We start from the raw sequence: 27,545 nt of genomic DNA on the forward strand, positions 1-27,545 counted from the left end.
ATACTCAGCGGATACTCAGCCCAAACAATTGCCAAATGTTGGCCCCTCACATTCAAACGCAGCAATCAAGAAATTGACATTACAGAACACTTGCCAAAATGTGTTCAGCTTTTAAGTTTAAAATGTTCAGACATGATCTATGGGGGCATGTGGCCTAGTGGTTAGGGTTTGTAGCTTCTAATCATAAGGTCGGGGGTTCGAATCCAGCTGGTGGCAGCATGTTGTGATCTTGGGTAAGTCACTTTACCCCTATGTGCCTCTCTCCACCCAGGAGTAAATGGGTACCTGTGAGGGCAGACACGGTTATGTTTAGCCATTTGCAACTTGTTTGCAATGGCAGCTTTGGGCTGGTATACTCCCCAGGAAGCTGAGATGGTTCCAGGAATGTTCGGATGATGTGAGCCCAATGTGCAGGGAGAATGATAGTTAACACCTCGGAATAGTTTTCTAGACAGAGGGCGCTCTACAACTGTGTGTTATTATTATTCTTATCTTGTCATAGCCTTAATCGTTTGGACTGTTGTTAGTTCCTTTGCCCAAAACATGAACATGACTTTTGCTTAATAACTGTCATAATGATTAAACATCGACAAGGTCTAATCAATTTTCAACAAGGAACAAAAAGAGTGCAAAAATGTCTAGGTAGGAGAGTTTATCACAAGCATCAATAATAACACAAGCACAACAGGGCTGTGCAATATCATCGCCCAACTTCTAGTGATAAACTTGCGACTAATGAATGCATGACTGACTGGTTTTAATATTGAAAAGTGTGGCAAACTCATAAGTACGGCAGTGAACCAAATCTGTAACAATATTAAGAAGGAAATTTGTCCCTGAAGCACAAGCTGTGCTGAGTCGGGACGCTAGACAGCCTAACTCTAAACACATGTCGCTCTTCATTAGGGAACAAAAAAACCTCACGAATGACTGAATCCTTTATTACCTGACACAGTGCACAACCAACCTCAACCTCATCCCCAAACAAACTCTTGATTCTTTCACCGCAAACAAACTCTTGATTCTTTCACCGCAACAGACATTGTGATATCGGCCCAAGTGCATATACATGCATTTTCATTTTAATTCAAGAAGTCTCGCCTCTGATCCACACGCATCAATCATCGCGCCCCTGGACAGGTAGACAACTTTTTAATATTGGGAAATGTTATCTTGATAAGGAAGACGCCTGATGGGATAACGGCCCTTATGCATCACTGGTAAGGGTCTGTTGGCCATGTGCGGCGGGGCACAACTGTTTGCAACGACCCAACCATCTGGTTCCGGATACTTCTGGTATCAACTACAAGTATTCATATCCGAGAGCCGGCATTAGATGAAAAGCGTCGGTATTCAGTAACTCGGGATATTTCAAAGACTGCACGATTCCCATCTGTTTTGGTGAAGTAATTCAAACCAGCGCATACATCAAAATCCAGGACCTCATAACTACCTTGACATTTCAAAAATAGAAATAATCCCTCACATAAAATTCAGACAAACAACTCTAATTCTTAATGCTTCAGGCTGCAAAATAAATACCACACATTTTTCACGACCCATCGGGTCCATGTACCTTAACCCTTCAAACTTGCGTGGAATTTATTGACATGAACGGTACCATGTGTTCAAGTTAAAAACTCCAACTTGGTTGCATCCATGTGTGTATCCAATGTGTAATGACTTTTACCTCTTATTCAACCTTTTCCATGCCTGGAATTTGGAATCCAATCTTTCTATTTCAATGGTGTGGTCTTGTCTGTTTTCGAGTCTGGCAAGTTATCTGAAATGAACCAAGGTCAACAGCAAAAAAGCTTTCCCACTTGCATAGCTCAGGCCACATACACCACGTACATGTACATGTGACTGGCCCTTGATCATGGGGACTGGGAAAAATCTGAGCATTTGGACCAAAGGCATGCTCCAAACTGTCCGATTTTTTGGCAAGAGTTTGCCAAGAAATGCCAACACTTCTGTATGCCTTGCACAGCAATGGCAAATGGTAACATTGATGCGTCTCCTCACAATGCTTCCTGCTTAAACCGGCGCCTTCCTGTATTACTTTATGTTCACTGAAATAATTCAGTTTACCTGAAAACGTCTCAAAACACCCTACAAGAATATGAGAGTGCAGATGTGCATGACACTAATTGTAGAGTGGCAGGGAGATCACAGGGGTGAAATACCTAAGTTTACCCCAGAGTCTCGCCTCCATCCTTAAAGGTACAGTGATACAGTTCACCAACTTGTCCATAATTGAAAAACGTGCTGCCTAACATGAAAGCCTCTTCACACTTTTCAAGCCTCAAGCCTCAAGTTTGTGATCTTCTTTTGTGATTTTATTTAATTAATTAATTAATTAATTAATTAATTGTTTGGGGGGGGGAGCTCTGTTGACACTGGCATCAATCCATCTGATGCCAACGGGGAGGGAGGGCACAGGTTCCATCCCAGAGTAAATTGTGAGACAAGCAGGAGTCTTGGAAGAAATGGCCGGCAGCTCACCTAAACTGGACCAAGAATGCTCTAGAACTACGAGTTCATCCACTCATTTTGGAGGAATTTACATAAAGGCACAAATGGCAAGATGATCTTGGACACTATTAGGTTTCACATCCAAAACCAAAAACCCACCACATTATTGCCTCTCTTTCTTCTACAACCTACATCCTCTGGGTTTTGAAAAAAAAAAACAACAACAAAAACCAGAACTCACCAAAAGCCCTCATAATTGGCCATACGTCCAGCCCTTAGGTTCATCAAAATTCCACCAATGATAAAACAAAGTTTCAGTACACTCCTGATCTTTCCAAAATGTTCCATCAGTACTACAGTACACATAACCAAGTACATACACACAGTACCTAGACATACACATGTACTTACAAAGTACAAATACACAGTTTAACAATCCTTTCAACATGTTTACAAAATTTTGTTTGAGGTTCCACAACATCAGCATTACATATACATGTACATCGATGAACAAAAAATATCTTAATATTTGATGCCTGAAGTCCAGGCAGGCGTCTGTGACAAAGAGTTGGAAAAATTCCTAAAAGTTAGTAGTTTCGTTCAACTCCCATAAACCATAAACCTTCATTTTAGTCTTAAAAATTATACACGTACAGCTGGCAAATGAACAAAACATAAACAAGACTTGAACGTGGCTATGTATGGAAGCCCTTAATGAACAAAATTGGGCAAACTATACACATGCACACATATCTAGCAGACTCACGTACCAGTGGCATCATTTCTTCACCACCGTCTGACGCCGGCGAAAACACGACAAAGTTTAAGCCAGAGTGCTGCCACAGACTCGGAGTCACCCCCACTCCTGGAGTAGTCATAACGTCGACTGCCGCTGTAATTATTTGCCCAGACTGTCTTGTACGGGTACACAGTCCCTGCTTCTCATTGAGGGTTACGACAAGATCGGGTTTCCAAGTCTCTGTTTTCCTCCCCTCCCTCATCATTGTCATCATCATAATTATCGTTATCATCATCATAATGATAGGTAGGTTTTGTCCTCAACTGGACCCTTTTGTACGAGCGAGAGAAGAATGCATATGGGATGCATTGCCACTTGCCAGCCCATCCGTTTGAAGAAGGGGGGGGGGGCAGGAGGCAGGGGCGGGAAATCATTAGAAGAACACATGGAGATACCCTGCATCTTCGATGAGACACAATTGTCTCAGCTAGTGCCTTGTTGAAACAGTTGCCAAGATCTGGGGAGACTCTTGCCTTACTCGCCCTCCCAAATGGATAACAGGAGAGTGAATACCTAGGGAGTGGCCAGCCAGAGAGGCACCTGTAACAACCTGTGTCTCTCTGCCCTTGACAAGCTCTTTCTGTCGCCACTGGGGGAAGACTGTCTGGGACAAGGAACGCAACAATGTTTCTGTTGATAGCTCAGTTACAAGTACACAAATGTCCTGATACGGAACACCTGTACAACTTCAGTGCTTGAACACCTGTACAACTTCAGTGCTTGAACACCTGTACAACTTCAGTGCTTACACGCGAAGCATTCTAAACAATGCATGACCACATTTGTTTCACCCACATCTGTGAAATGCACATGTTTTTGTCTCACTTGCTGTTACATTCATCTCCAGATGTCCAGCTCCTGATGCAAGTGAAGAGAAATAATTGTCTCTGGGGTGCTTTTTTGGTAACTTCTCACCTTTCGAAAACTGCCTCCAGTACAACACAAGCCAATCTATATCCGGGATAAACTGCACTCCGATCTTCAATGACTGTCACTATACACTGGCAATTATCTTGCAGGAATAAATACAGGTCTGAGGTTTCTTTTTAGATTAAAAAATGTTTCAACCTCAATATTTAAGGATGCAACGATGATAAACACATGTCTGCCTGTACCTCTTAGCCAAAACTGTTTTGTAGAAAAATACTCTAATTCAGACTTGTCTTAGGGAAATAAAAACTCCAAAAACTTGGAGCGATAAATGATTCCATGCAAACCCCAGTCTGCTGTCTGTTGCCAGAGAACAAACCACTAATTAAACAGACAGCTGAGCAGGAGGTCGCCTTCCCTTATACTACAAATGAGCAATGATGGAATTCTCACTCACACGTCTTACATTTTCCATTGAATTTTTTTTCTCCAAATGACGACAGAATGATGACTTAAAGAAACAGCCAAGCGCATGATCCTTCCACTTTTCATTCTGAATCAGAAACTGGGGCTGCACAATTTATGCCATCAATTCTTTTACCGAATGGGACAGTAATATTATGAAACAGGGTCATCTTAAGATTTTGGGGGTCACTCCTGTTTGAAATTGCTTGAGTCTCAAACTCAGGAGCAACTTGGGACTTTGGACAGGCAGAGTGTTCCAGCAAACTGCAACAGTCTGTGCTGATGTAGGCCTACACACACCACACTTGGCACAGAACCAAACACAACTCTACAATGCCTGGTCACGATTTCCTTCCAATATCCGTCTCCCATCAGCATTTCACATTTCTCTCTGTTCCAAAAGACAAATAAACAACCTGCTCAAATCTCAGTACACAGCTCAAGGTGATTTCAGAGCAAGGCGAGTTCTTTGGAATAATAGTGATGCAGCATGCATTTCACCGACACTGTAACTGTGGACACTACAATTTTTCTCCTCTTTCAAGGGAGTACAAAGTAATTCCAAGATGTTTGTATCTTACAGAGGACTACTGAGTGCAACACACTTTTAAACATGGCTTTTTATTCAGACACCTGGAGAAATGTTTCTGTTCCTGAGGACTCCCAAAGTCTGCTGTTGACACTTCAATGTTCGTGACAGCATCTTCCAATTATCAACATCTGAATCCAAGCGCATGTCTCTCAGAAGCAAACATCACACCTCAGGGAAGGCAAGAGAGCCCTCCGTCTTGTGACATGCTTTCATAAAAAATGGGCTGAAACTGCCTCGCAGGCATGGAAAAAAAATCGGGTTAATTATGCAAAACCTCCGAAAGCACTATTACAAACGATCAGTCAGTTGAATCAGTCAGAATCGATTCAGGAGATATCATGACCACATCCTTCCTACTCTACCTGAGCTGCATTCATACTTCATCCTAGGGAGTGGGGACAACATCATCAGGTCTTGTCCCCTACTCTCACAAGCCCCTGGGGCTGCGGCCTCGAACAGAACTATGAAGATGAACTCCCCATCCTTTAATGAAAGGATTCAACATTTTTCCATTCAAATAATTGGCTACTTAAAGGCAAAAAGTAAGGATCTGGGAACTGAAATTCAAGTGAACTTTGACCAAAACAAAAACAAAAATGCAATCCCAACCATTAACTTCCTCTTTAATGTCGAGATTTTTGTAGACGTCATTTTGATAATTTGAAATAAAATCTTTTGAAATGGCCCCATTTGGGCAATAAAGCCCAAGATATAAATTCACACTATAAAGAACGATTATGACAAACACCAATGAAGTAGCAGTAGGCCTAATCCAGCATATGAATGAAGCTACTACAATCATCTACGGTAAATGCAAACAATAATAACACATCCCCTTTTTCTCAATAAATGTTTTTCTCTACAATGGAACTGGGCCTTAACTTATTTTTCTTCTTTTCCAGAAAGCCATTCATTGCCTGCAAATGAAGTTCAGCTGGGTAGCAGCACTTACATGTAGCAGGGGCAGCAAGTTATCTAAAGGTTCCATGACAGAGAGGACTGAAAGATCATCTAAGAACTAGGGCGAGGAAGGAGGGCAGTAAAACCTTCGCAGAAGGAAGACAAACAAATGCATTATCTAATAAAAGATCAGTAAAGCCAGGCAAATGGGGCAAGACAATATTGAGCGCTTGCTTTGTTGGCTGATCTTGTTAAATCTTATCAAGTCGACTGCTTTTACTAATCTCTGAAAAGACGATCTTGGAACTGACGAAGAGTAATTTTTTCCTGATCCTGTAAGATTGATACCACTGGTTATTCTAGTTTGTAGGCAGTTTCCAGGAGCCATTCCAAATATTCAAAAAAGATCTTTTAAGAGTGCTGGATTAAATTTCATTGACCCTCTTTGTCCATTTAGTACGTTAAAACCCTGAACACCAAAATGGAAAATTTTTGCAAAGGTAGAGTAGAAGCTGTTCTAGTTTTTAAAAGCAAATGGGTCTACTAACTGAGTGAGAAAAAAGAATAGCCTCAAAGGGCAGACGGATTACCTTCATACCTTAAACGAGCACTGCATTTCAAAATTAAATCCATGCATGAACTTCAAGAACTCAAAACCTTAGATTCACCTACACTGGACTACCAAGGTTCCAATTATCAAGGAAATGATTGTAATTGCTAGTTCATATGTGACAGATTTCTGGTCTTCTTGTTAATAGCTACACAAATGAGACAATGGGACAGTGCATCATTATCATATTCATTTGGGCACTTCAATCAGGAAATGGTGCAGATCTCATTAGTGCCCAAAGAAACTTTGACAAAAAGAGAATTTGCCTTTTGCAAACTGGCTATTCTGACACATCCGGCTCCAATCCAATTTTCTTGGGAGAACAGCCGTGACGCCTATGACGGACGACTAGACTGTTGATTATGGTCCAAAGATCAAGGGATGTTCATTCGGCAGGCCGTGTGTATCAAATCAGATTTGATAACGAGGCAGTGTCTGTGCATTTGTGGAAAGAACACCGGGAAGAATGGGCTGTATCATGTGAATATTATGGCTCCATATTATGGCTGACAAATGGCTCCTTCTGTGAAAGGGTAAACAGCTATTCTAACTGTGAATGTACATGAAATAATGTATGCAGAGCAGATAGCTGCATACTATGGGAACATGGCCCATAAACCAACTTTTTATTCTGTAACTGTTGGTCTTATTGAAACAAATATAAAGGAAACTTTGGTTTGTGCAGAAGTTGGAACATAGCATCTTATCATAAGCCAAGAAGACATCAAAATGGTACCAAAGGCAAGCTAGATCTTTTGGTTCTATTCACATGTGCTATGTTTTATGCATTAAGGTGAAGAAGTGGGTATCCCAGAGCCAAAAATCAATGACTGATGACATTAGTAGATACAACTGAAGTGATGAACCTGGTCACTGACTTCAAACTACATGGTACATGTACATGGCTGGCCCTGGCAAGCTCAACAGCCAAGCTGTTAGACTTCAACGCTCGTTAAAGGTAAGACGGTGGCTTGGAGTTGCACCCAAGTAGGCTTGTGTAATGACGGACCCTCTACTGTCCCTGGTGTAACCAACTTTTGGAATGTGCACAAGGTCTGAAGTTGAATAATATACTTTTTAGTGCTCTATCAGATTTGTTGACAGGTGAAGCTTTTCAGATTTTGACGGCTTCAGTCACCAATGGCTGGAAGAAATTGGCCACACTGGCAAATGATCATCAGTTCAATCCACTGTTCTTCTAATTTTCCCCTATGCCAAGCCCTCCCACATATAATCACAAATAAATATTACATTGCCAGTACTTTGGCAACCATCAATGGCAACACTGGTGTGTAGCTACATGTGTAGCGCATCCACATATTCATGATCAATCGTGAGGTGACGGGTGGGTGTTGGGTACCGGTGATGGATGTTGCCAGCCAAGCAAATGAGGGGCATCAGATGTGAGGACGTGACGAGGGTCCGTCCAAAGTGAAGCGAAGGTGATAGGATAATCATGGTCTAGCGAATCAATGTAATGGTGGGCAGACTGAAGCTAGGATAACATTGGGGACAGGGGAATTGCCGCAACCCTGTAGGTTGGATTTCCTCGAACTTGGCACCTTGCGAAGGAACACAACAGACTGGTGGTTCAAGTCCTGTCTGTGCGGTTGTGTTGTCCATAGGTAGGACAGCTTGTCAATCGCTACGAGACTACAACAAGAGATAACAGGTGGTGTGCTGAAGCTATTTGAGTTAAAGTGTGATCCTGCCAAAATGGCAGCGTCCAGTTTATACTCTGCTATGAAATGAGATGGTTCTGGAATGAACTTATAGGTCCAATGAGCAGGGATAAAAGTAATAACACCAGACTTTCAACATCGGCAGATAAATGCTTCACAACAACCCTTCACTGTTCCGACAATCTTACAATATAAGTTGTAGAAAGAAGAAAGGAAACAGACCGAAGTAGGCACTTGAATTACATGTACATTCATGTATGGATACTTCACTGACAATCATGCAATAACTTATCCAGCCCCCTGTACGTGACAAACTGTGTGCATGCACTTCCCCAATTGGTCTTCGTCATGATGCAATGTGGGCTACAGTCGACATTCACACTGCCCACAATGTACACATCATGTAACCGGGATCACGCGCCCATCCTTCATGCACAATCATGCCATCCTGGAGCCAACAGTAGGCACATGTTTCTCCAGAGCTGTTCAAATGGCAAGTGAACTAAATGCTAGCATGGCAAAACCCAGGCTGTGTTGGCCATTTCCATCAATAAATTTCTGTGCGTGACTCCGCCACTCCTAAATCCTGCCATTTCAATTAAAGTGGGGAGACACAGAAGGGGAAGTCATTACTCCTAGGCTGGAATTAAGGGACAAGCAAGCCCAAGGAGTGAGCTAGAGAAAACATGAAGAATGAATCTTTTTATAGGTACATGTATTAAATGCGGCTCATTTCAGACTAATGGTTGGATTGTACGTGCACACGTCACGAAAGTGAACATGAACGAAAACTTGCGACATCAAATCGAACATTCAAGCTGTGAATTGACAACAGTTTGAATAACACTTTAACTTGATGTCAAATTTCTTTGGCCTTGGGGTTGGATTTTAAATGTTTCAAGTTTGCTTTTAAACTAAAGGAGAAATCAAAAGGTCAATAATAATTCCGAAATAATGGAGGGACAAGAACACAAATGAAAGAAAGAAAAAGATGCAACAGAAACAAAACAAAAATAAAAATTTGAAACATTCTTACGTAGGAGGTGACCAGTACCTGGCTGAATGTGGGCGTGGCACCAGCTTGCTCCCCACTAACGGGTGGTGGTCCTTGTACAAAGCCCACTGCTGCCCCCTCACCCGAGGGCTGGGGTTGGCTGTAGACGGGCTGGGGTCCCGGCCCCTCCTGGGGCTGGGTATAGACAGCTGGCGCATCGGCCGGCTGGGGTACCACGGTGGCCGTGTACTGGGGTTGGATGGGTGGTGCGGCCTGCTGGTAACCCTCCAGGCCATTCTGGGCAAACTGGGGTGGCTGCTGCGGGTACGGGCCCGCGGGCAACTGACCCGGAATCTGGCCAGGAACTTGGCCAGGGACCTGATGCTGTCCTGCCATGGCTGGCATTGGATGCTGTGGGGAACAAGACAGATAAACAGCCATCGTTAATGCTCAGCTATCCAGACTTGTACAACATTCCCATATTGTAAAATCAATCAGGGAGAGAAAAAAAACAAATTCCACAATCTCTATCCCTCAATGTCTGGTTGGTGGCATTCCTCAACAAACTTGGATTCCAATCTGGTAACAGTTTCACGGGAGCTGTGGATACGATCTGGATCATCCATTCCCGTTTCATAAATAATTCAACATGCCATATGTCATGTTCATTTCTTGACCCCGGAGCCACCAATGAATGTGACTTGATGGGGCACGATCACGGGGGAAATAGCTTCTACATGTAGCTCCCGACTCGCACGATTGCCAAAGATGGTATCTTCATCAGATTCTTGAAGACAAGAAGGTGTGGCTATGCTTGGCATCATCATTACAAGCAACCAATCATGACCGCAGGAATTTTCACAGCCCACGATTTTTCAAAATAAACAACTGCAGTGTAGAGGTGACTATTCGAATAAGTATTTCTTTCAATCAAGGTTTGGGTCTGACACATACCAAAAGCATCAATCTACTTGTCCATATTTGAAACATTCTGTAAAGACAAATTGTCAACTTAATATTTCATGATGCCAAAGTCCATTCAGAATGAGGAAACAAGTCAGTCCCACTAGTATGGTTCACCCGCTGTCTAATTGGTCTTGAGTGTGCCTCACTCAAACCATTAACATTTCAGTAAGAGCAAGGGAAGACACCATTACAAGGGGGTTGTCTTTTTTTCCCTATCACTTCACAAGTGTAAAAACTATGCTGTGGGACAATGGCTGCCATGTTAGCTTTCCACAAAATCAAAATGGATGATGATGTTACTGAGTACAGAAATCACCGTTCATAGGAGGAGTCCAGAAAAAAAGAATAATCTTTATACTCCAAAGAATAATGAAAAAAATGGATAATTCCTATGGTACTTTTTCCACTGATGGCAAAGGCAATACAAAACACCTTAAAAACACGATCCTGCAAATTACAATTTAATGACTTCACAAGTACAGAAGGAATCTTTGGTGAACTGAATACACAGTTGATGAGAAAAACAACAGCACTTGCAAAATGGACCCATACTCTTGTTTGCTGCAAATCAGCAACACACTGGTTTTAACTTGTACTGTGTGAGGTTGAAAAACTGGTATTTATTAGCCAAAAAAACTTTTTTTTTACCTAGCATTTGCCCAGTATGGCAATGGTAAAAAATGTCAAGAACCTGGGTAAGAAGTTAAGGAATAGCTTAGCAGAGGATAAGGCCCAATGAATCCACATTGGAAAAATTAAAGGTTACAGTTACAAGCAAACATACATCACATGTCCAGTAACCCGTTCCTTCTAGGCAAATATTTTCTAGGTTAGGCAAACATACTGGTATGTGCTTTGTAGGTCTACGAAAAGGGATCCTGGTCAGTAAGTTGCCCATGACAAAGTGCTGTTTATTAAAACACACAGCCAGGAAACTCAGACAACCCACTCACCTGTGATACTCCGAAAAGGGACATTAAAAGCGTACATGCACAGTGCACTAACGACTGATTCATCTACCGACTTTAACAGGTTGATGTGTAATCTGTCAATGCACCAAGAACTCACACCCCTTAAATAAGATCCACAGGCCTAGTATCCTCAAAACATGAGAGGACATTTCTTGAAGACTTTGAAGTTCCACTTTCTACACATAATAACAGCCTTACAGTCAAAACAGGACTATTAAGAAATTCTCCATATGACCGACGATCTCAATGACAATACCTCCAAAGCAAACACCTTCCTTTTTGGCCTCTTCGCAAAGGAAGAGAAGTCAACAGCAGTCTAAATGTAGGTTAAAAGGCATGGGAGCTGGCTTAAGATTTGGCAAAAACTAGGTCATACTATGCAAGTGATGACGTTGCCCATGTGAAAAACTGGTGCAGCTTTCCTAAAGACTTAAGCTCCACCCCATCTCAGCTGTTAACAGCCAAACAATACTGTCCATGATTACACCCAGTTATGTGCTTTTGTAACTCATTCATTAATGGCTACTGTTGACATGTCAAAGTCTCGGGAGAGTCTCCAGTTTATTTGCATCATCAGAAAAACTTATAACAGCATGCTGTCTCATTTCCCCCAAAGCGCTCTGAGAGTCACATCTTGTCATGAGATTATGAAACAGCTAGAGCAGACAGAAAACTAGGGATGATGAAAGTCAGGGCATTGACTGAGCTAATGGAGAGCAAAAAAAGTGATTCATTGCAATGTGTAACACCTGTCACTGGTGACATTTTGTACCATTAATACATATAGCACAGTTATTATGGGTGTAAAGAACATCCAAAGAACATCCAGGCTGCAGATTAACATTGGTAGTTCACTAACATACAAAACAGACTAATATCTCTCTAACTCTCACTCCAACAACTGAATATTGCTGGTCAACATTACCACTTTTGCCATGTTTCAAACAGGGCAACGTATCTCACACACAGCACACAGAGACAATTTCAAGTTTTGGCTCAATGTTGTAAGTGAAGCCAAGATTAAAATGATTTGCCCAACAATTTCTCAAAGATTTCCTGAAACAATTTGAATACTAATCCGTTAACATCTCTTTCATATTGGGATTTACCCATCACGATGTCAGAGCAGTATGCCAACTGATTCCTTGATGATTTGTGTGAAATACAAAAACCAAACTCAAGCGTACTCAGGTATGACTCAAACTACTGTCCTTCTGCATACTAAAAAAAAATATTCAGCAACTCAGACTCAACATTTTACTTGACCCTCAAACATGTTTTAAACCAATCAGGGTAATTCCAGAAATTAGGGGTCCATTTTTGTTCTTCTCCCTGTCACATCTGACACATCATTTTGTAAGTTCAGAACATTTACTAATTACCAAAGAGTGATAAATTAATTCAAATTACCTGCCAAACAAATAGTAATAGTTTGAAATCAATTCGGGTGATATTTCCATGTCAAATAACAAAGGTCAGATGTAACAGGCACACAAAAGTGTCACACTTTTAGACCCGTAATTTCTGGAATTATCCACCTTTGAATACTTGACATGTACATAAATGTACATGTATGTCTCAGCTGGGGTGGAGATGTCTCAGTTTAGGTGGAAAATCATGCATCTGATATTTTTTACCGAAGGTCTTGATACATAACTCATTATCACTTCATGCCATCTCCATCAGACCGAAGTCCTAAAGAGCACAGGAGAATTCAACCCCCCCTTTCGCCCCAATCCTGCATTAAATTTGTTCCCTAAAGGAAAAGGTCACCTCTACTTTCCAGTCCCCCCCCCGGCAACTGCAGTGTACATCATATATGCCAACACGCGCTGCAAAAAAAATTGTAATTCACGGCAGGCAAGTCTGGTACAGCGTGTTCTGTCATCCCTTATGCCCCCCCCATGCACGGACCTTAATCTTCTCTGTCTAAACAAATGCAGCCCTTTCCTCTGTTCTCAAAATGAAATTACGGGGGCATAATTTTTGTGCTGTGCTCATGTACCGACACAAGTTCCTCTCTCCAGCAAAGCAGTTGTTTGGAGACTTGCTTGCTTTGAAAACTGCTCTAACGAATATTCTTCAAAGTGGTCATTGCTTTACAGCTAATTGTAAGCACACACATGGAGACTAGACCTTATTAAATAAAAAACCATTAGTGTTTCATGTGTTCTTTGCTCTCCTGAGGTTCATACATGCAAATAAAAGGCTCCGCGGGGATATTGCATTTGTTTGAGGAAGTAGAACTGCAGTGCAAAATCCAATAACTTACACCTTTAAGACAAAGCTACATGCTGTCTCATGGGCAGTCAGTGATGAAACTGCTTCTCAAGGCCAAAGACCTTCTCCCACCTGGTCTACATGCAAGTGGCTTGACCTTTTTCCATTAAAATTTATGGCTTCTGGAATATGCCAGTTTACACCTCATAAAAACTTGTTTCCGCCCGAATTCCTAATCCTCAAAATTCTACACTTGGCTCTGCCTGATTTGGAAGGTTTCTTTACAGCGTAAATATTACTTTCATACATGAAACCTACATTACAATGTGCACTCTGTGTATATGCACATGTATACCCAGCATATCTCGATCATACATGGAGCCTGGTGATCTACATGTACCTTTGTGCCATAGTCTGATAGTGTTTACTGCACAGTAGTGGAGCTGACTCGATCTATGAAAACAATGCCAAGGGATGCACATGTAAGGCTTGTTTTCAATGCAATGCTGGTTCCCTAGTATGAATTGTGATTCTAAAAAAAACATATCCCAAACCACTGGTAAACGGTCAGTCTGCATGGTGCCTTATCTTCAAGTGTGCTTAACCGCTGTGGCCCATCCAAGCAAGGGGGCGGGGGCCATTCTAAGAGGACTTGAGCCCTAGGAGTTTCTGATTTTATTTCCTTTCTTTCTGAAAAAATGAAGAATATACACCTACGTGTACATCTTAAACTATTACCTGTAACTCTGATATAGACATGCATGTACATCACAGTCCCTTGTGACGAAATGGTACAGAGGGAGGGAGGACAAGAGATTTAAGCATCATGAGCTCTTCTGGTATGAGAACCCAACCCCACCCCAAAATCCTGGGTGCATCACTAATTGACTTTAAAACTGAAATCCTTTTTCCGAAATCGTGATTTCAGAGCCTGTCTTGAATGCCTTCTGTGGGAGACCTATTTTGGTACAAGAACAAGGCATCCACAACAGAGATATTTTCGATGTAACAAAAATATATGCATACGGAAGGTTGGATTGAGCTACCCACAGCTACGCCTTAGAAATACTGAGATTCGTCCATACATGTTACAGCTCCTTGTTGGACTAGAAGATGCTCCACACATTTCCAGTGGAGGCGTTGATCAGTCCAGCCTACGTTGCTATGGGCGTGCGTTAATAGTTCGCATCATGAATGCCTTCCATCAAGAAAAAGAGACAAGCTAAAAAATGATATATGTACCTTGGCTGCAGCCATACCAGTCCCAAGATTCAAAAACTAGTTGTCCAGGAGTTTGCAGAGAGCCGATGGTAGTGTTATTTCCAGACAAAACTGGCGGGATGCTGGTGTTGCTGTCTAATCGGCTTGCTGGGGGAAGTGACGTCGAACGGGTTGGGATGCCTACTTATTGAGGTGAACTCCGGGATGTGTTGGGCAGCCAAGGGTAACAGAAACAACTCAGAATCAAGAGAGGAGGGGGTTTAAGGCCTATGCGTCCAACTTGAGTAGCATGCGGTGCCAGAGTGTGACATCCCGTTGTGGGCTGTTGGTGTTGCGTAGCCGACCAGTCCGCTTGGCCTACCTTATGGCTTATTAATCACACGGTGTCTTTGTCACTTAGTGATATGGGGGCTGGGTAGCGATATGAAAGCAAGGATCGTGGCCATCGTGTCGCCCGTTATCATCTGGCAAGGTATCAGTTTTGGAAATGTTACACTTGACTGACATCTGTGGCTATCAATGACTAATGATATTACAATACATTTGTAGTCTGAAAGAGAAACACTGTATGCATACGAGTTGTTCAGAGTTTTAACTCCGAACAGTTTTTAAAAAAACCAATTGTGGTTCTAAATAAAGAAAAACCCAACAGCCACTTCCTAGACGTTGGAATGTGAATTATAAGGAACTTCCTCAATTGAATCTGGTCAAAGTGAAGTGATGCAAGGAGAACAACATCAGCCTTTATAAAGCCGATTTTTTTTAATGTTGTAAAAACAACAGGCAACCATCATGACTGGAACGATGAATGCTTCATAACCATACATTCTTGGATAGCTGGATCAATCACATTTGAAATATAAAGGAAATATTCCTCACTCATCAGACAAACTCCCCGTGTTGGCAGAGAAACAACATAAACAACATGCAATTTGGAATTCACCAGGAATTTCCTGCTAACAGGTGCATTGTTCCTGGAATTTTTTGCACCCACATACGAGGACAATTAAGATATTTTCCTGGAAGTCAAATCATAACCACTGGCAGCACCCCCAATCCTTCTAAAGTTATTACTAATGTAAAAACCCTGCAGCCTTTAGCTGGCACTCTCTTTATGCATATTCCTGGCCCTTTACAGCAAATGCTCGGCTAGGTTTTTGCCTTGGCTAGCCATTACAGCAGCGGCCAATTTGCATGATTAGTAGCAGACAAGCCACCTGGGGTATAAATCATAGAATCCAACCAACATTGGAGCACTGCGGCCTTCTCTCCACCTTGCGTGCAGCACACACGCGTCGGCCTGAACTTTTTCAGCACTGTAATTTATTATATTAATATTCCTGAGTGTCCACAATTTTGCATGATACAATCTGCACGGGCAAAAATAATAATCACACGTTTACGACAGATGTTGGCTGAATGGCCGAGTGATTTTTGTCATAATAAGCTCTTGCCCCCATTCTGCATAAACAGCTCAAAAACTGTCTACAGAATACTGACTGACTGACTGGCTTTTTTGGCGGTGATATTCCATTTCAATCCATAACACACAGCTGGGAATGATAAGAGTTGCTGATGTACTGAATTACATTAGGATCTGAATGCCCAAATTCATCATCAAAAGCAGCTGTAAAAAAATCTTTTGCAAGCAAACATAAGGTTTTCATTTGAAACCAAACTTCAAGAACATTTCAAAATATGTAAAATCCTTTCAGATGAAAAGATGAAAAAGTCAATAAAAAAAAAAATAATAATACGCCTCATCTCACCACAAGCATAAAATTATTTTTAACACCATTATTTCTTAAATAACATGTTCTTTATTCATGTGCACCTTCTTGTATGCATGTACATGTCCCTGTACATGTCTGTACACAAACATACTGTTCTTAAATAGACCCAGGTTTGTTATTTCTGAGCCCAATGGGTGTGTTCGATTAGCTTCCACAAGTTGACTCTGGGTTTAACCTTGTCCCACTGTCTTGTTAGTTTGACATAGCATACAAGACCATACCCAGATTAGGAAATCCCCTGGGTAAGCTAATCACACAGCCAATACTTTCCCTTCACCCATTATGACAAAGGCTACATCCACAATAAACACTGTGTATGGCTACGGCTATTTCTGAATTGAAGACGACCAATGGCCCCCCCAAAAAAGCTGTAACACAGAAGTGCCAAGTTTAAACATGGCTATAATCCTTCAGACACTTTGTGGAGTTAAACCAAGTACTCGCTTGAAAAAGGCATTTTATCAAAAGGAAGAGGAACCACCTAAATCCACATCACCCAAACACCCTGAGCCCTACAGATTACAAGTTTTCCACAAAAAAATCCCTGCACACAATGCCTACAGCCACCAGACACACATATCACTTAGCTCCATTGTTGGGGAATAGCCCTATTCACATACCAGATTGCTCTCATTTAGAAGCACTTCCCCTACAATTTTCAAACAACGAACATCAGTCAAAGAGCTACCATCTCTCTAATCTGTCCCTTCACCTGAAGTGACTCCCACTCGCCCAACGGCCAAGAGAGCAACTGCTGTAAACACCTCAAGACACAATGGCGTCAGTTAGTGGGAAGAAATTGACTGTCACAAGTCCATAATTGGTTTCAATGACCGTTGGGCAACTGTACACGCAGGTAAAATATGACAAGTGCAAGTCAGATGGTTAACCTCTGAAGAGAAAATGTCACTCGGTCACGAGTCACGCAGCAACTTGTGAGTTTAAGGTCTTCACAAGAATCTTGCACAACTGAAATCTTCTACAATTTTTTGATACACAAAAGCCAATTACATCAGGATGACGAATTGAGTGAAACAGGAAAGTAAACAGCTCAGTTTACTGTTTTCAATAACAAACTAAAACAAGATCACCCAACAAAATGGCCTACAGACTCATTCGGGGGTTCCAGTCATATATTCTGAGTTATAATAGTAATATACCACAGGCAATGTTGACTTATTTTTCTGCTGCACTTGGGTCAGGGTAAAGCTTAAGCATACCAGTAATATATCTGCCGTCTGGCTCTTAATGATCCGTCATCCTCACCAGCTGTGAAGAATGCACTTGATACTAGACATCTCGTTTTGACAAAACCTGACTTTGACTTGCATGCACGTTGAAGAGCATCGGTTATCAAATCCAATCTTGAAGATATCACAAGAAAATAGACACTACAACTACCTACCTTGACTAGTGACATTCACTGGAAATCCTTGATGTGTCCCAGAATAATGGGGTTTCATAGAAATATGTACATATCAACTCCTTCCTGTAGGCAGTAAACTGAAGAAACAGGTCCTTTATGCAATAATATGTACTTGGTGTCAAAGAAGGGACGCGCTGAGTCTTTTATTAGACTGAAGATAACCATATGCATGAAGCTGGGAACTAGACCATGAACAATTCTGTCATTGCACTCTTCAAGCAGCTTGACCAAACTGCAAAGGTACTGAGGCTGGCCCATTTATGGCTGCACACGTGCTTGAAGATGTCACTATAAACAAGCCTACAGGGAAACCACTGATGATTTGTGATTTGACCATCTTAAAAAATTAATCTCGTACTTCCAGATTAGATGGCATTTAACCTTTGAGCGATATACGCTGACACGTACAGGGGAAGTCAATAATTAAGAGAGGCCCCACACAGGATATCGGTGACAAGGGTATGCATCACATCTCAGATGAAAGGCTTTTGAAAATGACAAGTCCTGAATAAATTGGCTGTTCATATCTGAAGAGAAAGAAGGTCAACCATTTGGGGCTGACATTTCTTGAAAACAGCAGTCCAACAAGACTACTGAATTAAAAATATGTAACACATCCATTGATTTTTTGTTAATTCATAAGTTCATATGTAGTGTTTTCTTTCATCATTCAGCAGAGTAAGTGACATACTTAGCTAATGGAATCTTAATTTTATATATTTTATTTGAAATAAATTAAAATGTAAGCAACTCATTAAGAATAAAGAATGAATTTTCAGTTCAAACTGATAACTGTGGGAATGCCAATTGCAACATGTAACAGATCTACACATAAGATACGATGAATACGGGGACTTAGTTAAATGTACATGCATGCGGAAGAACAAAGCACTGTTATAAAAATTCAAGATGGTACATGTACATATCGGTTCCTTGAGTAAGTGAACTGTGTCAGAGAAGGTCACACATAAAACAACGTATGCACATGTACATGTATGCACACTAAAATGCAAAGGAGAAGTGAGTTTGATGTCAGGAGACATTGGTATGAGTAAAACTGTTTGAAGTTAGCAGTGGCAATACTTCCCCCGCAACATCACAAAACTACATTCTTGTTAAGTATTGACTCATTCTTTAAGTATTAACCATTATTTACTGCAAAAAAAGTACAAATTTGTAGGATTACATGCCATGATTAGAACAGTACGGAGTCCGAGACTTATGAAAACAGTACTAATTTAAAAACCAGATTCCAAATTCAGGTCAAACAATCTTTGGATAAGATACCCCCAGTATGACCATAAAAAGCATTCAAACTACCATAGTGTAATCCAACTGCCAAATGTTACACTTTAAGACTTGTGTACATGTACGGTACAGTCGGTATGCTCATAACCATACTGAAGAAATTCAAACACATGGAGGTCAGGAACTAGATGCAATAACATGCAAGAGGGTGCGCGTAGCCATGCATTAAAGATGTTATTATTTTTTCCAGCCAGCTTTGTGTAGCCACTGCCACAGGCAAAGACCCGCCTAATTAAATCTTTGGCAGCAATTACCAAAGATTAGAGGCAAGAAAATTGATTATTTTTTTTAAATACAGGGGTTGCTTCCACCGGTACCCTCAGGTGGACAGAACGGGTCGTCAAGTAGACTGATGGCTACAGATATTTACTGTACAGGGAGGCATGTATTTCTTTTCCAAAGGTTCTTTGGGTACTGTATGGGTGTACCACTAATTGTACGACACACTCAAGAGGGTAACATTTATTTGATATCACCTATCATATTAAAGGAAAGTGCTGAATTTCTTCACGTCCAACTTAATACATGTACGTGCTGGCTTTGATTTCAAAATTGTACTGTCATGAAATCTGCACAGATGAATCACTGTCCAAACTGAATCTATTTATACCCAACAAAAGAAAACATTCTCTTGGGATTTTGAAAGAGCCCAAAAGAAACGACCACTCTCTCAAAGCTGTGGGTAAATTGAAAATATCCTCAAAAAACCCCCAGAACCCACCAGCAAACTGTGCCCCTTTAACTACAACTTTTTAATTTCTTTTTTTTCACACTGCAGCGACGTGCAATCAAATGAAATTAACTGAAATGAAATGTTTAATGTGGCTGTGTTAAAGCCATTCTTTACACTATTCAGTTTTTTCCTTAACAAAACAAACGAAATTAATCAATTTTCACTTCCGCATAGGATTAGCTCTTAAAATCTGAGCAAAAGTGATAATAAACATGTGCTATTATGCCGTATCATAAAACCTCCAATCAATTCCTTTTCATTTCCTTTCCCAGCTGTTGTGTCCGATGTTTACATGCTGGAGAGCTGAATATTGGCTGCCAGGCACCACAATGTTGACTTTTCCCTGTGCGGTCTATGACGCAAGGTCTGCCGGATGGGAACTGCTGATGGCCAAATGCCTTGTACCGCATGTGTTTGAGGCCTGTGTACCAGCCAAGATTTCACTGCTTAAAATTATTGAGACTTTGAAAAGTTTAAAAACAAAACTATGGTACAGGCTGTGCCTTTGTTTATGTTTTTTGAAAGGGCAGAAAGTCTAATAATGCCACGCAACCGGAATAAAATGATTATTAAAACTTAACTTTTGGGTTCTTTGTGAGTTCTTTCCTAATAAATCCAGTCTCTGAAGTAGGTAACTTCCGACGTTTTTTCTAGAAAACTGGTTTGTGCCATGAAGGTACTTGAGGTCGTCTCTTTAAAATATGTACTATCAAGATGCCGCATAGATTAGATCCATCAGAAATATCAAATTTATTGGACAAAATATGCATTGTACTGAATCGCCTGTTATTTAACAAGCTTTGAAGAATTACGGGTGTACGTGTGACTACATGTATGTTTGGGATTTTCAACTTGGCAACGAAGGCAGAATAATGTGCCAAGAAAACTGCACCCTTGGCCACATAAAAGCTATTCCTAACCAACATTTCAGTGCCATTTCTGTCCCAGGATCATGCTCAGATGAGTTCCGCTGAAATTTGTGCACGGAATCTGCGTCAACGGTACAGAAACCAGTAACAAGTAAATGTACTTGATCTTTTTGCAACTTTATAGAAGTCCACCCAAAAAAAATAGAAAAATAAAAAAATCTCAATCAAATTTTCAGGCTTAAACTTTTCAATTTGCCGGCAACTTTCAGAGAGAGGGAGAGAAAGAATAACCATGCCCAACAAGAACAATTAAAGATTTAAAAACACTGCAAAACAAATGTCAAGAAACCTGATTTAGAAGTCGGCAAAGAGCTTGTTCCCTCCTGAATTTGCCACTCCAAATCAGATTAAACCAGTGTGGTCTAGCATTTGCCAAGGCACTAAACAACACCCCCTAATCATATTGCACACACTCAAAGCACCACGCATGGGAGGAAAGTCGTCAATTTAAGATCATTTCAGGTTTTTTTTTTTTTCCCCCAATCCCAAATAGATGTGAGCTCTTCGGTTGTTATTCAGAATCCATTAGTCCATTGTATGGCGGCCACACTGTGATGGTTTGCTTTGCTTTTTGATTTGTGAGTTGAGCCCAGAGGATGCAACATCTCTCTGCTCGGTAATTGGTCGTTCCGGTCACTTTCGTATCTTGACCTGTCATGAGTCACTGCCCGCTCTAACTATGGTGTGATAGATTGGAACAATATTTTCAGATCAAACGTAACTAGGCCACCGCAAAAAAGTAACACACAGTGAGCAAATCTTGCAAAAATGAAATGAGTATTTCCACTTTTAAAACTTTCCGGTGTAAAAGAGCTTTCTGTACATAATACTTCCTTCTCTGTTAACCTGGGCTTGAGGCATTTAACTTGTGAATTTGAATGTGAAAATGTTTCATCTTGATTCCCTGTTACTCAGAACAACCTCTGACTAATAACCTATTTTGATGGATCAAGTTGCACAGTCTGAATTTCACCATGAAATTCAACATTACAACTTCTTTTTCCTTACGAAACATCCGCAATGCATTCTTAACATCAAAACACAAATGCTGTAAGTAAGATTACCAGCGATCCTTGAAGACTTTAGCCTACATCATCATTTAGTTTTGCTTTTTAATCCACGCTTCATGGTGAAAACAATACAAGCCCCTTAAGTCAGCCAGTTGAGACTTTCAGCCTGCAAGTTAATCTGTTTCTGCTTTTGGGCTGCCACATGTATAAACCAAACAAAGTCAAGCAAAGCTAAGTCAACCCCTGATCAATTTCAGCCCCCCACGCTGTCTAACCAGCTTGGATAGGAAACATAATTCCCTGCACAGCAAATGTGTGGGCATGTACTGTACCTACAGTACTGCCACATCAATATTTTGAAGAGAGGATTTTTGGGCAGTGTTTTGTACAGGGAGGAAAAAAAAATTGTACAGAGAATTTAAGATGAAACCAAACTGCCACACTCGAGGCACAGGTGTATGTACAAGTACAGTAGCTCTCTAAATTCTTAAAGAAAAATCGTAATGTTACTTGTACAAAAAATTAGCACTAACATCTGTTATTAAACTTAGATGTTCACAAAAATTAGAATTTCAGTGCAGAATCAAAAAAAAAAAAAATGGTTGCACTTATTCAAAATTTGCCTGAAATTTTCTTTCTGAGGACTAATATAGTTAATAAGTGATTACTTCATAATGCACACCACCAGTAAGGAAACTATGACTCCATATTCCTGCAGGGCCAAGCCCAAATTCAATCAGCCATCAGATCAAATCAAATCAAAGTGTTGACGTTACCATTGGCTTCTGCATCCCCTGCGAGCTGAACGTTGGCTGGAGGGTCCCGCTGAGTCCGTTAGGAGGACAGTGCGTACAGTAGAGGATCTGCGAGTTTGGGGGCGGGACCTGCGAGAACTGGGGAGGCGGGGGGAACTGCTGGGACATGGAAGGAGGTGCGTTGAGCATCATCATGCCGATGCAAAAAATCCAACTGTCCGTCTAACAGTAAGTAAGATGTAGTGTTGGTACCATTCTTGAAGGGAAGCGCTTCTCAAAGATTACTTGCCTCTGTGTCTGCGTGACGTAATTGACGCTTTTGCTACACATAAGAAGAAAGATTTCCCAGTAGAACTGGCCTCATCTACTATCTCTTTTCTTCCCTCGGTAGGGTATCTGTTACCAATTAGACCTCCCAAGATATGTCCGGACGTTGATTAATACACAGCATTTTTATCTGTTTGAAGAACATCAGCTAAGGAAAGAGGTGTCTTCGATTTCTAGAATTTCAAACATGGTTTATGTCCTATGCCTGCGGGTTGATGAACACGAACTGAGCTAATATTTCAGCAACCGTCAATATTGGCTCAGTATCAAGCAGACTTTGCTTGCATGTTCCTTCCAAGAATGCAAGATCTTGGCCAATTTCTGTGGCACATCGGTAAAATGTTCACAGCTGTCATCTCTTCTTTGTCACAGACTGGACTGGTTTATCAAAGAAAGTGAAATTAAATTTGTTTGGCTCTGATAGTAGCCACCTCAGAAATGATGGGGTGACATCAGGGCACCGACCATGACATCATCACCGAAGAAGCTCCATCAAAGCTGTAACTCGCCATGTACATGTAGAGTCCAAATCCTCCAAGTCTTGTTCCTGTAATCCAATTCAATCTCCTATCAACCTCCTGTTAGTGTTGCTGGATGACAACGACAGATGCATTTCAGTCTGCAGTACCATGCTTTCTCAAAGTACTCTTAATGTGGTATGAAGTTGCTCACTAACCGCATCAGAAACCACTGGTGGTGTTCATTCATTCCTCTCTACACACCGCAACCGTTGCTGAAGTGGCTCGATGTTTGAACTGCCGCCTTGTATTGTTATGCGCCCCTCCCACTGTAACAAATCTCAGCCAACGGTCAAAACCTGACACCAGTGGGGGAGGCGGGCCAGGGTGGGCTAGGATTAATCATCTGCTGCCTGTACAGCCCTTGAACGGTCCATTGTCTCTGGTGTTGTGCAGTGATTGCCTGGTGCGACCCTCGCAGCTCGTGGAGTCAGGACAGCCTTTGCCTCCAGTACAAAGTGGAGCCTATCTATCTCACTGGCTCTGTAGCGGTTCCTTCCTCCCGGTCCCCCGCCAACTGTTACCTCATTTGAATAGCAAAGGAACTTATTGATGGGTTAATTGTATCATGTGTCTCCGAGTGTGTGTGTGTGTGGGGAAGGGCAAGAGAATAGCTGCCCCTGTGTAGCTCTGTTACCATCCATCCGACAGGCACAGAAAGTGTGTGAGTGAGTTCGTATGCGCAGCGGGCGGGGGACACAGTGTGCAAATTTGAAAATCTGGTGTAGCCAACCAGAAGTAAATATTTAACCAAATCATATCGACCACGTTAAACCAGGGGGCTCTATTGAGAGGGTAGGCACTTCGGCAGCAGCATGCATTAGGCAAGGGCAAATGGCCAAAGATTCTCCCTCAATCGCAATCAAAGCTACTTGTCTCACTGCAAAAAAAAAAGGGCCGTCACTCTAACATGCTGGTAAGAAGACTAAGGACAAGGAAGCAATGAATGTCTCAGTGCATGGGCTAAGGGGATGAATTATTCTCTTTCCTACAGGAGTGGATAAACATGATTTGTTGAATGGCTAAACAAACAGACTGCATGACAATCATCTACTTACAGCCAAGTCCTGTTCCTTGTGGCCCAGAAACCCAAACAACGATGACAAAGGTCACAGGAAAAAAACAATAGGTCTTCGTCTTCACATACAGGATATGAATAAGGAAGGCTGTGCTAGTGTCCCATCTGTCTTTGTTAATTTCCCCTAACTAAAACAGGACACAGATTCATTGAGTAAACTCGTTGGGAAAAATGACTTTTCTTGTTTTTTTTACCATTAAAAATATTGCAGGATTTCATAAGGCTTCATTTCTACCAAAATATGAAAATACAACAATATTTTGTTTTTTAAACAATATTTCATTGTTTTTTAATTCCTAAAAGCAATGGAGGCAAATAAAGCTAATGTTGTTTTACTCAATCATAATTTTGAACTTTTAACAAAGCAGCACTTTCAACCTCCTGCTTCAATAGGACATGAAAAATTTCAGGCTTCTAATATGCAATCACATCAAACACTTTCAATGTTTTCATAACTGATAGTTCATGTACATGCTTTTACGAAATTTGACCACATGAAAACAGTTGCTTCATTTCGGTAAAGATGTGAGCACTCCCAACTGTACACTGAGAAACATAATGTCATTAAACTGAGACGTCAGAAAAAAATTCAGAAATTTGAATGAGGAAATCACCTACATGTTATCTTATACAAAGTTACATGCTCACAATGAGAGGAAAAAGCTTTTCCTCTCGATGACAAGCACAGGAAGAGAACAATAGTGTAGAAGGAGAGATGTAAGACGATGCCGTAGCTTCAGTGACGACCGGCAAAGGCAGATATGGATGTAAGGCTTTTGACAGATGCACTGGTGTAAAATTTGATTCTGAGAAACTCTCAAGTGCTATTGTGTCATCCAGGAGTCGTCGCGGCTGCCCGTATTGTGTAGAGATGAAAAAAATGGAAAAAAGCGCAGAGACACTTAGGTAGTGTGACTACCCAATCAATCCAATCAGTCAGGCAAAGGATAAAAGGAAGGCCAAAAGTTGAACACAATCAAATTAGAAAAGCATCAAGACCAATTAAAGATTGACGACTGAAGATGTGCAAGTACATGTACATCCTCCAAGGCTTTGGAACAAAACGAGGGCCGTAGCTTTTAGCATGCTTTTCACAACTGATATTTGCCTGGTGGAGAGATGGATTGAAGGTTTTACCCAGGGAGTCGTATGAGGCTTCTCACTGATGGTTATTTCTTCAATGAGCCCAACCTAATTTGCCAAGTGGGTGCTAGAAGCGGTGCACAGAAGACCATCTACTGCCAGGAAATGCTAGATTCATATTAGTTCAATGTCCACATATATGTACACTGGTGTTTTCAGTCTTCAACTATTACTATCTTTGTCTGAGCCAAAATGGGCAGGCTAACAACGGGCAGAGAAATCAAGAGTCGGAGAAATTTGGATTGGTCCATTTTACACAACAATATCTTACACATTTCACTTACAGTACGGAATAGTGATTCACAAAATGTATTTCATTCGTTTGACATTCATTTCACATTCATTTCAACCTTGGGAAAATGTTAACATTTTCAATGAAAATGACATTTGCTAAGATATGTAATACCAAACTGCTGCAAACTGCTTGCTGACTACATTGACCTAAAATACAAATCTTTCTCATAGGATTCTGTTAGAATCAAAACGTCAGGCACTCCATATTTTGAAATTTGTGAAAATGACATTTATCGAATAATTCAACAGCTGAGTGCAAGTCTGCCTGTCACTTTTCCCTCCTTGGCTTTGACTCTTTTGCTTAACTTCCTGGCTCTGACACAAAGCCACATTACATATTACTGCTCTCACAAGAAGAATCATGCTGTACACACCAATACCATTCTAAACCGAATAGTAAACACTATCCTCACAGACATCTCTTACGCTCCCATATCAAATCACCAGGACTGGTAAACAAAGTCAGAGCAAGTCTGGCAGTCATTGGTCAGGGTCGGCTGTTTTACTCCCCAAGCACCAGCTGATGGACATGTTAAAATGTATACAGTGCACACGCCTTGCTGATGGCTCAAGAACCACTGGGGACCATCCTTGGCAAATAACGCCTTCTCTTTTGTCAATAGAGAGATGGGTTCCAATTGAGTATAGTGAAAGCGAACAAGAACGAGGGACACTGATGGTTGATGTTGAGAGCACAGCGAGATCAGATGTTCTTCTGTGTGTAAAGAGTGCTTGTTACAAAAAGGTCCAGTTACAGATTCAACTCTCACACTGAGGGCAAAAGTCGTAACTAGAAAGTGAACTAGTGGTTCAAGATGACTGCAGTAGAGTGAAACAGTAACATGTATCACAATATGGGACGTTATTCTGCACATCAGTTTAAAATCAACTTGCTTTGATGCCAAATACATGGAAGTAATCATGTCAGGACTGCCTAAAATTGGACAAATCTGCAGCAGAGTGCTAAAAGACAGAGTGTAAAAGACAACCGGCATGTACAAACATAACATTCTATTCAGTGCACACTACAACATATGATAACACCAGAAACCAAAACGCTTTAAGTTTGGGACATAATCACACTTGATTACATAACTAAGGCAAATAATACCCAGACTGACGATCTGTTTTCACGAATGACGAAAGGGATAGCCTTACGTTTTGAAATTTCACTGGTCCACGTGAACGTTACTACTCCTTTATGTAGCATGATTGTTACAAGATTTTCAAATGTTTAACCCTAACCCCCCAAGGGTTGCTGGCCCTAACCTTCCCCATTCACACAAAGGGGTTTGTTCACAGAGGCTATTGGACTTTGTTTTTCTGAGGTATGCCAAACCCAATGCAAAAGCCAGCTGTCTGGGCCTACCATACCTATCCCCACAGAATTAAACACTTTACTACTGTTTAATTCTGTGAGGTTGGGGAAGGTTAGGGTTAAGGAAGAATGCAATACATCTCGTGAT

The 27,545-nt window shown here is 41.2% G+C and overlaps 1 protein-coding gene and 1 long non-coding RNA gene across 10 annotated transcripts in view; one reads left to right on the forward strand and one right to left on the reverse strand.

The window, feature by feature from the left end:
• The window catches only part of LOC110976086 (RNA binding protein fox-1 homolog 3-like), a 164,890-nt gene that overhangs the window by 32,592 nt on the left and 104,753 nt on the right, over nucleotides 1-27,545 (reverse strand). For 7 of the 9 annotated variants that reach the window (XM_022229070.2, XM_022229067.2, XM_022229068.2 and 4 more), the window contains exon 2: nucleotides 9,430-9,798. In XM_022229070.2, the coding sequence (XP_022084762.1) occupies nucleotides 9,430-9,798 (369 nt within the window). Of the gene's footprint in view, nucleotides 1-9,429; nucleotides 9,799-22,740; nucleotides 24,460-27,545 lie in introns of those variants that run through there. The other 2 variants (XM_022229072.2, XM_022229066.2) reach the window with 2 other exon arrangements.
• Nucleotides 6,057-20,702, forward strand: LOC147798694 (uncharacterized). The gene is made up of 3 exons (XR_015425863.1): nucleotides 6,057-7,244; nucleotides 7,505-7,669; nucleotides 19,591-20,702. It is a non-coding gene; the product is annotated as an uncharacterized LOC147798694 (long non-coding RNA).

Source organism: Acanthaster planci, linkage group LG07, assembly GCF_054643075.1.
Source record: "Acanthaster planci isolate LZ-2023a linkage group LG07, COTS_SCS, whole genome shotgun sequence".
Classification (NCBI taxonomy): Eukaryota; Metazoa; Echinodermata; class Asteroidea; order Valvatida; family Acanthasteridae; genus Acanthaster; species Acanthaster planci.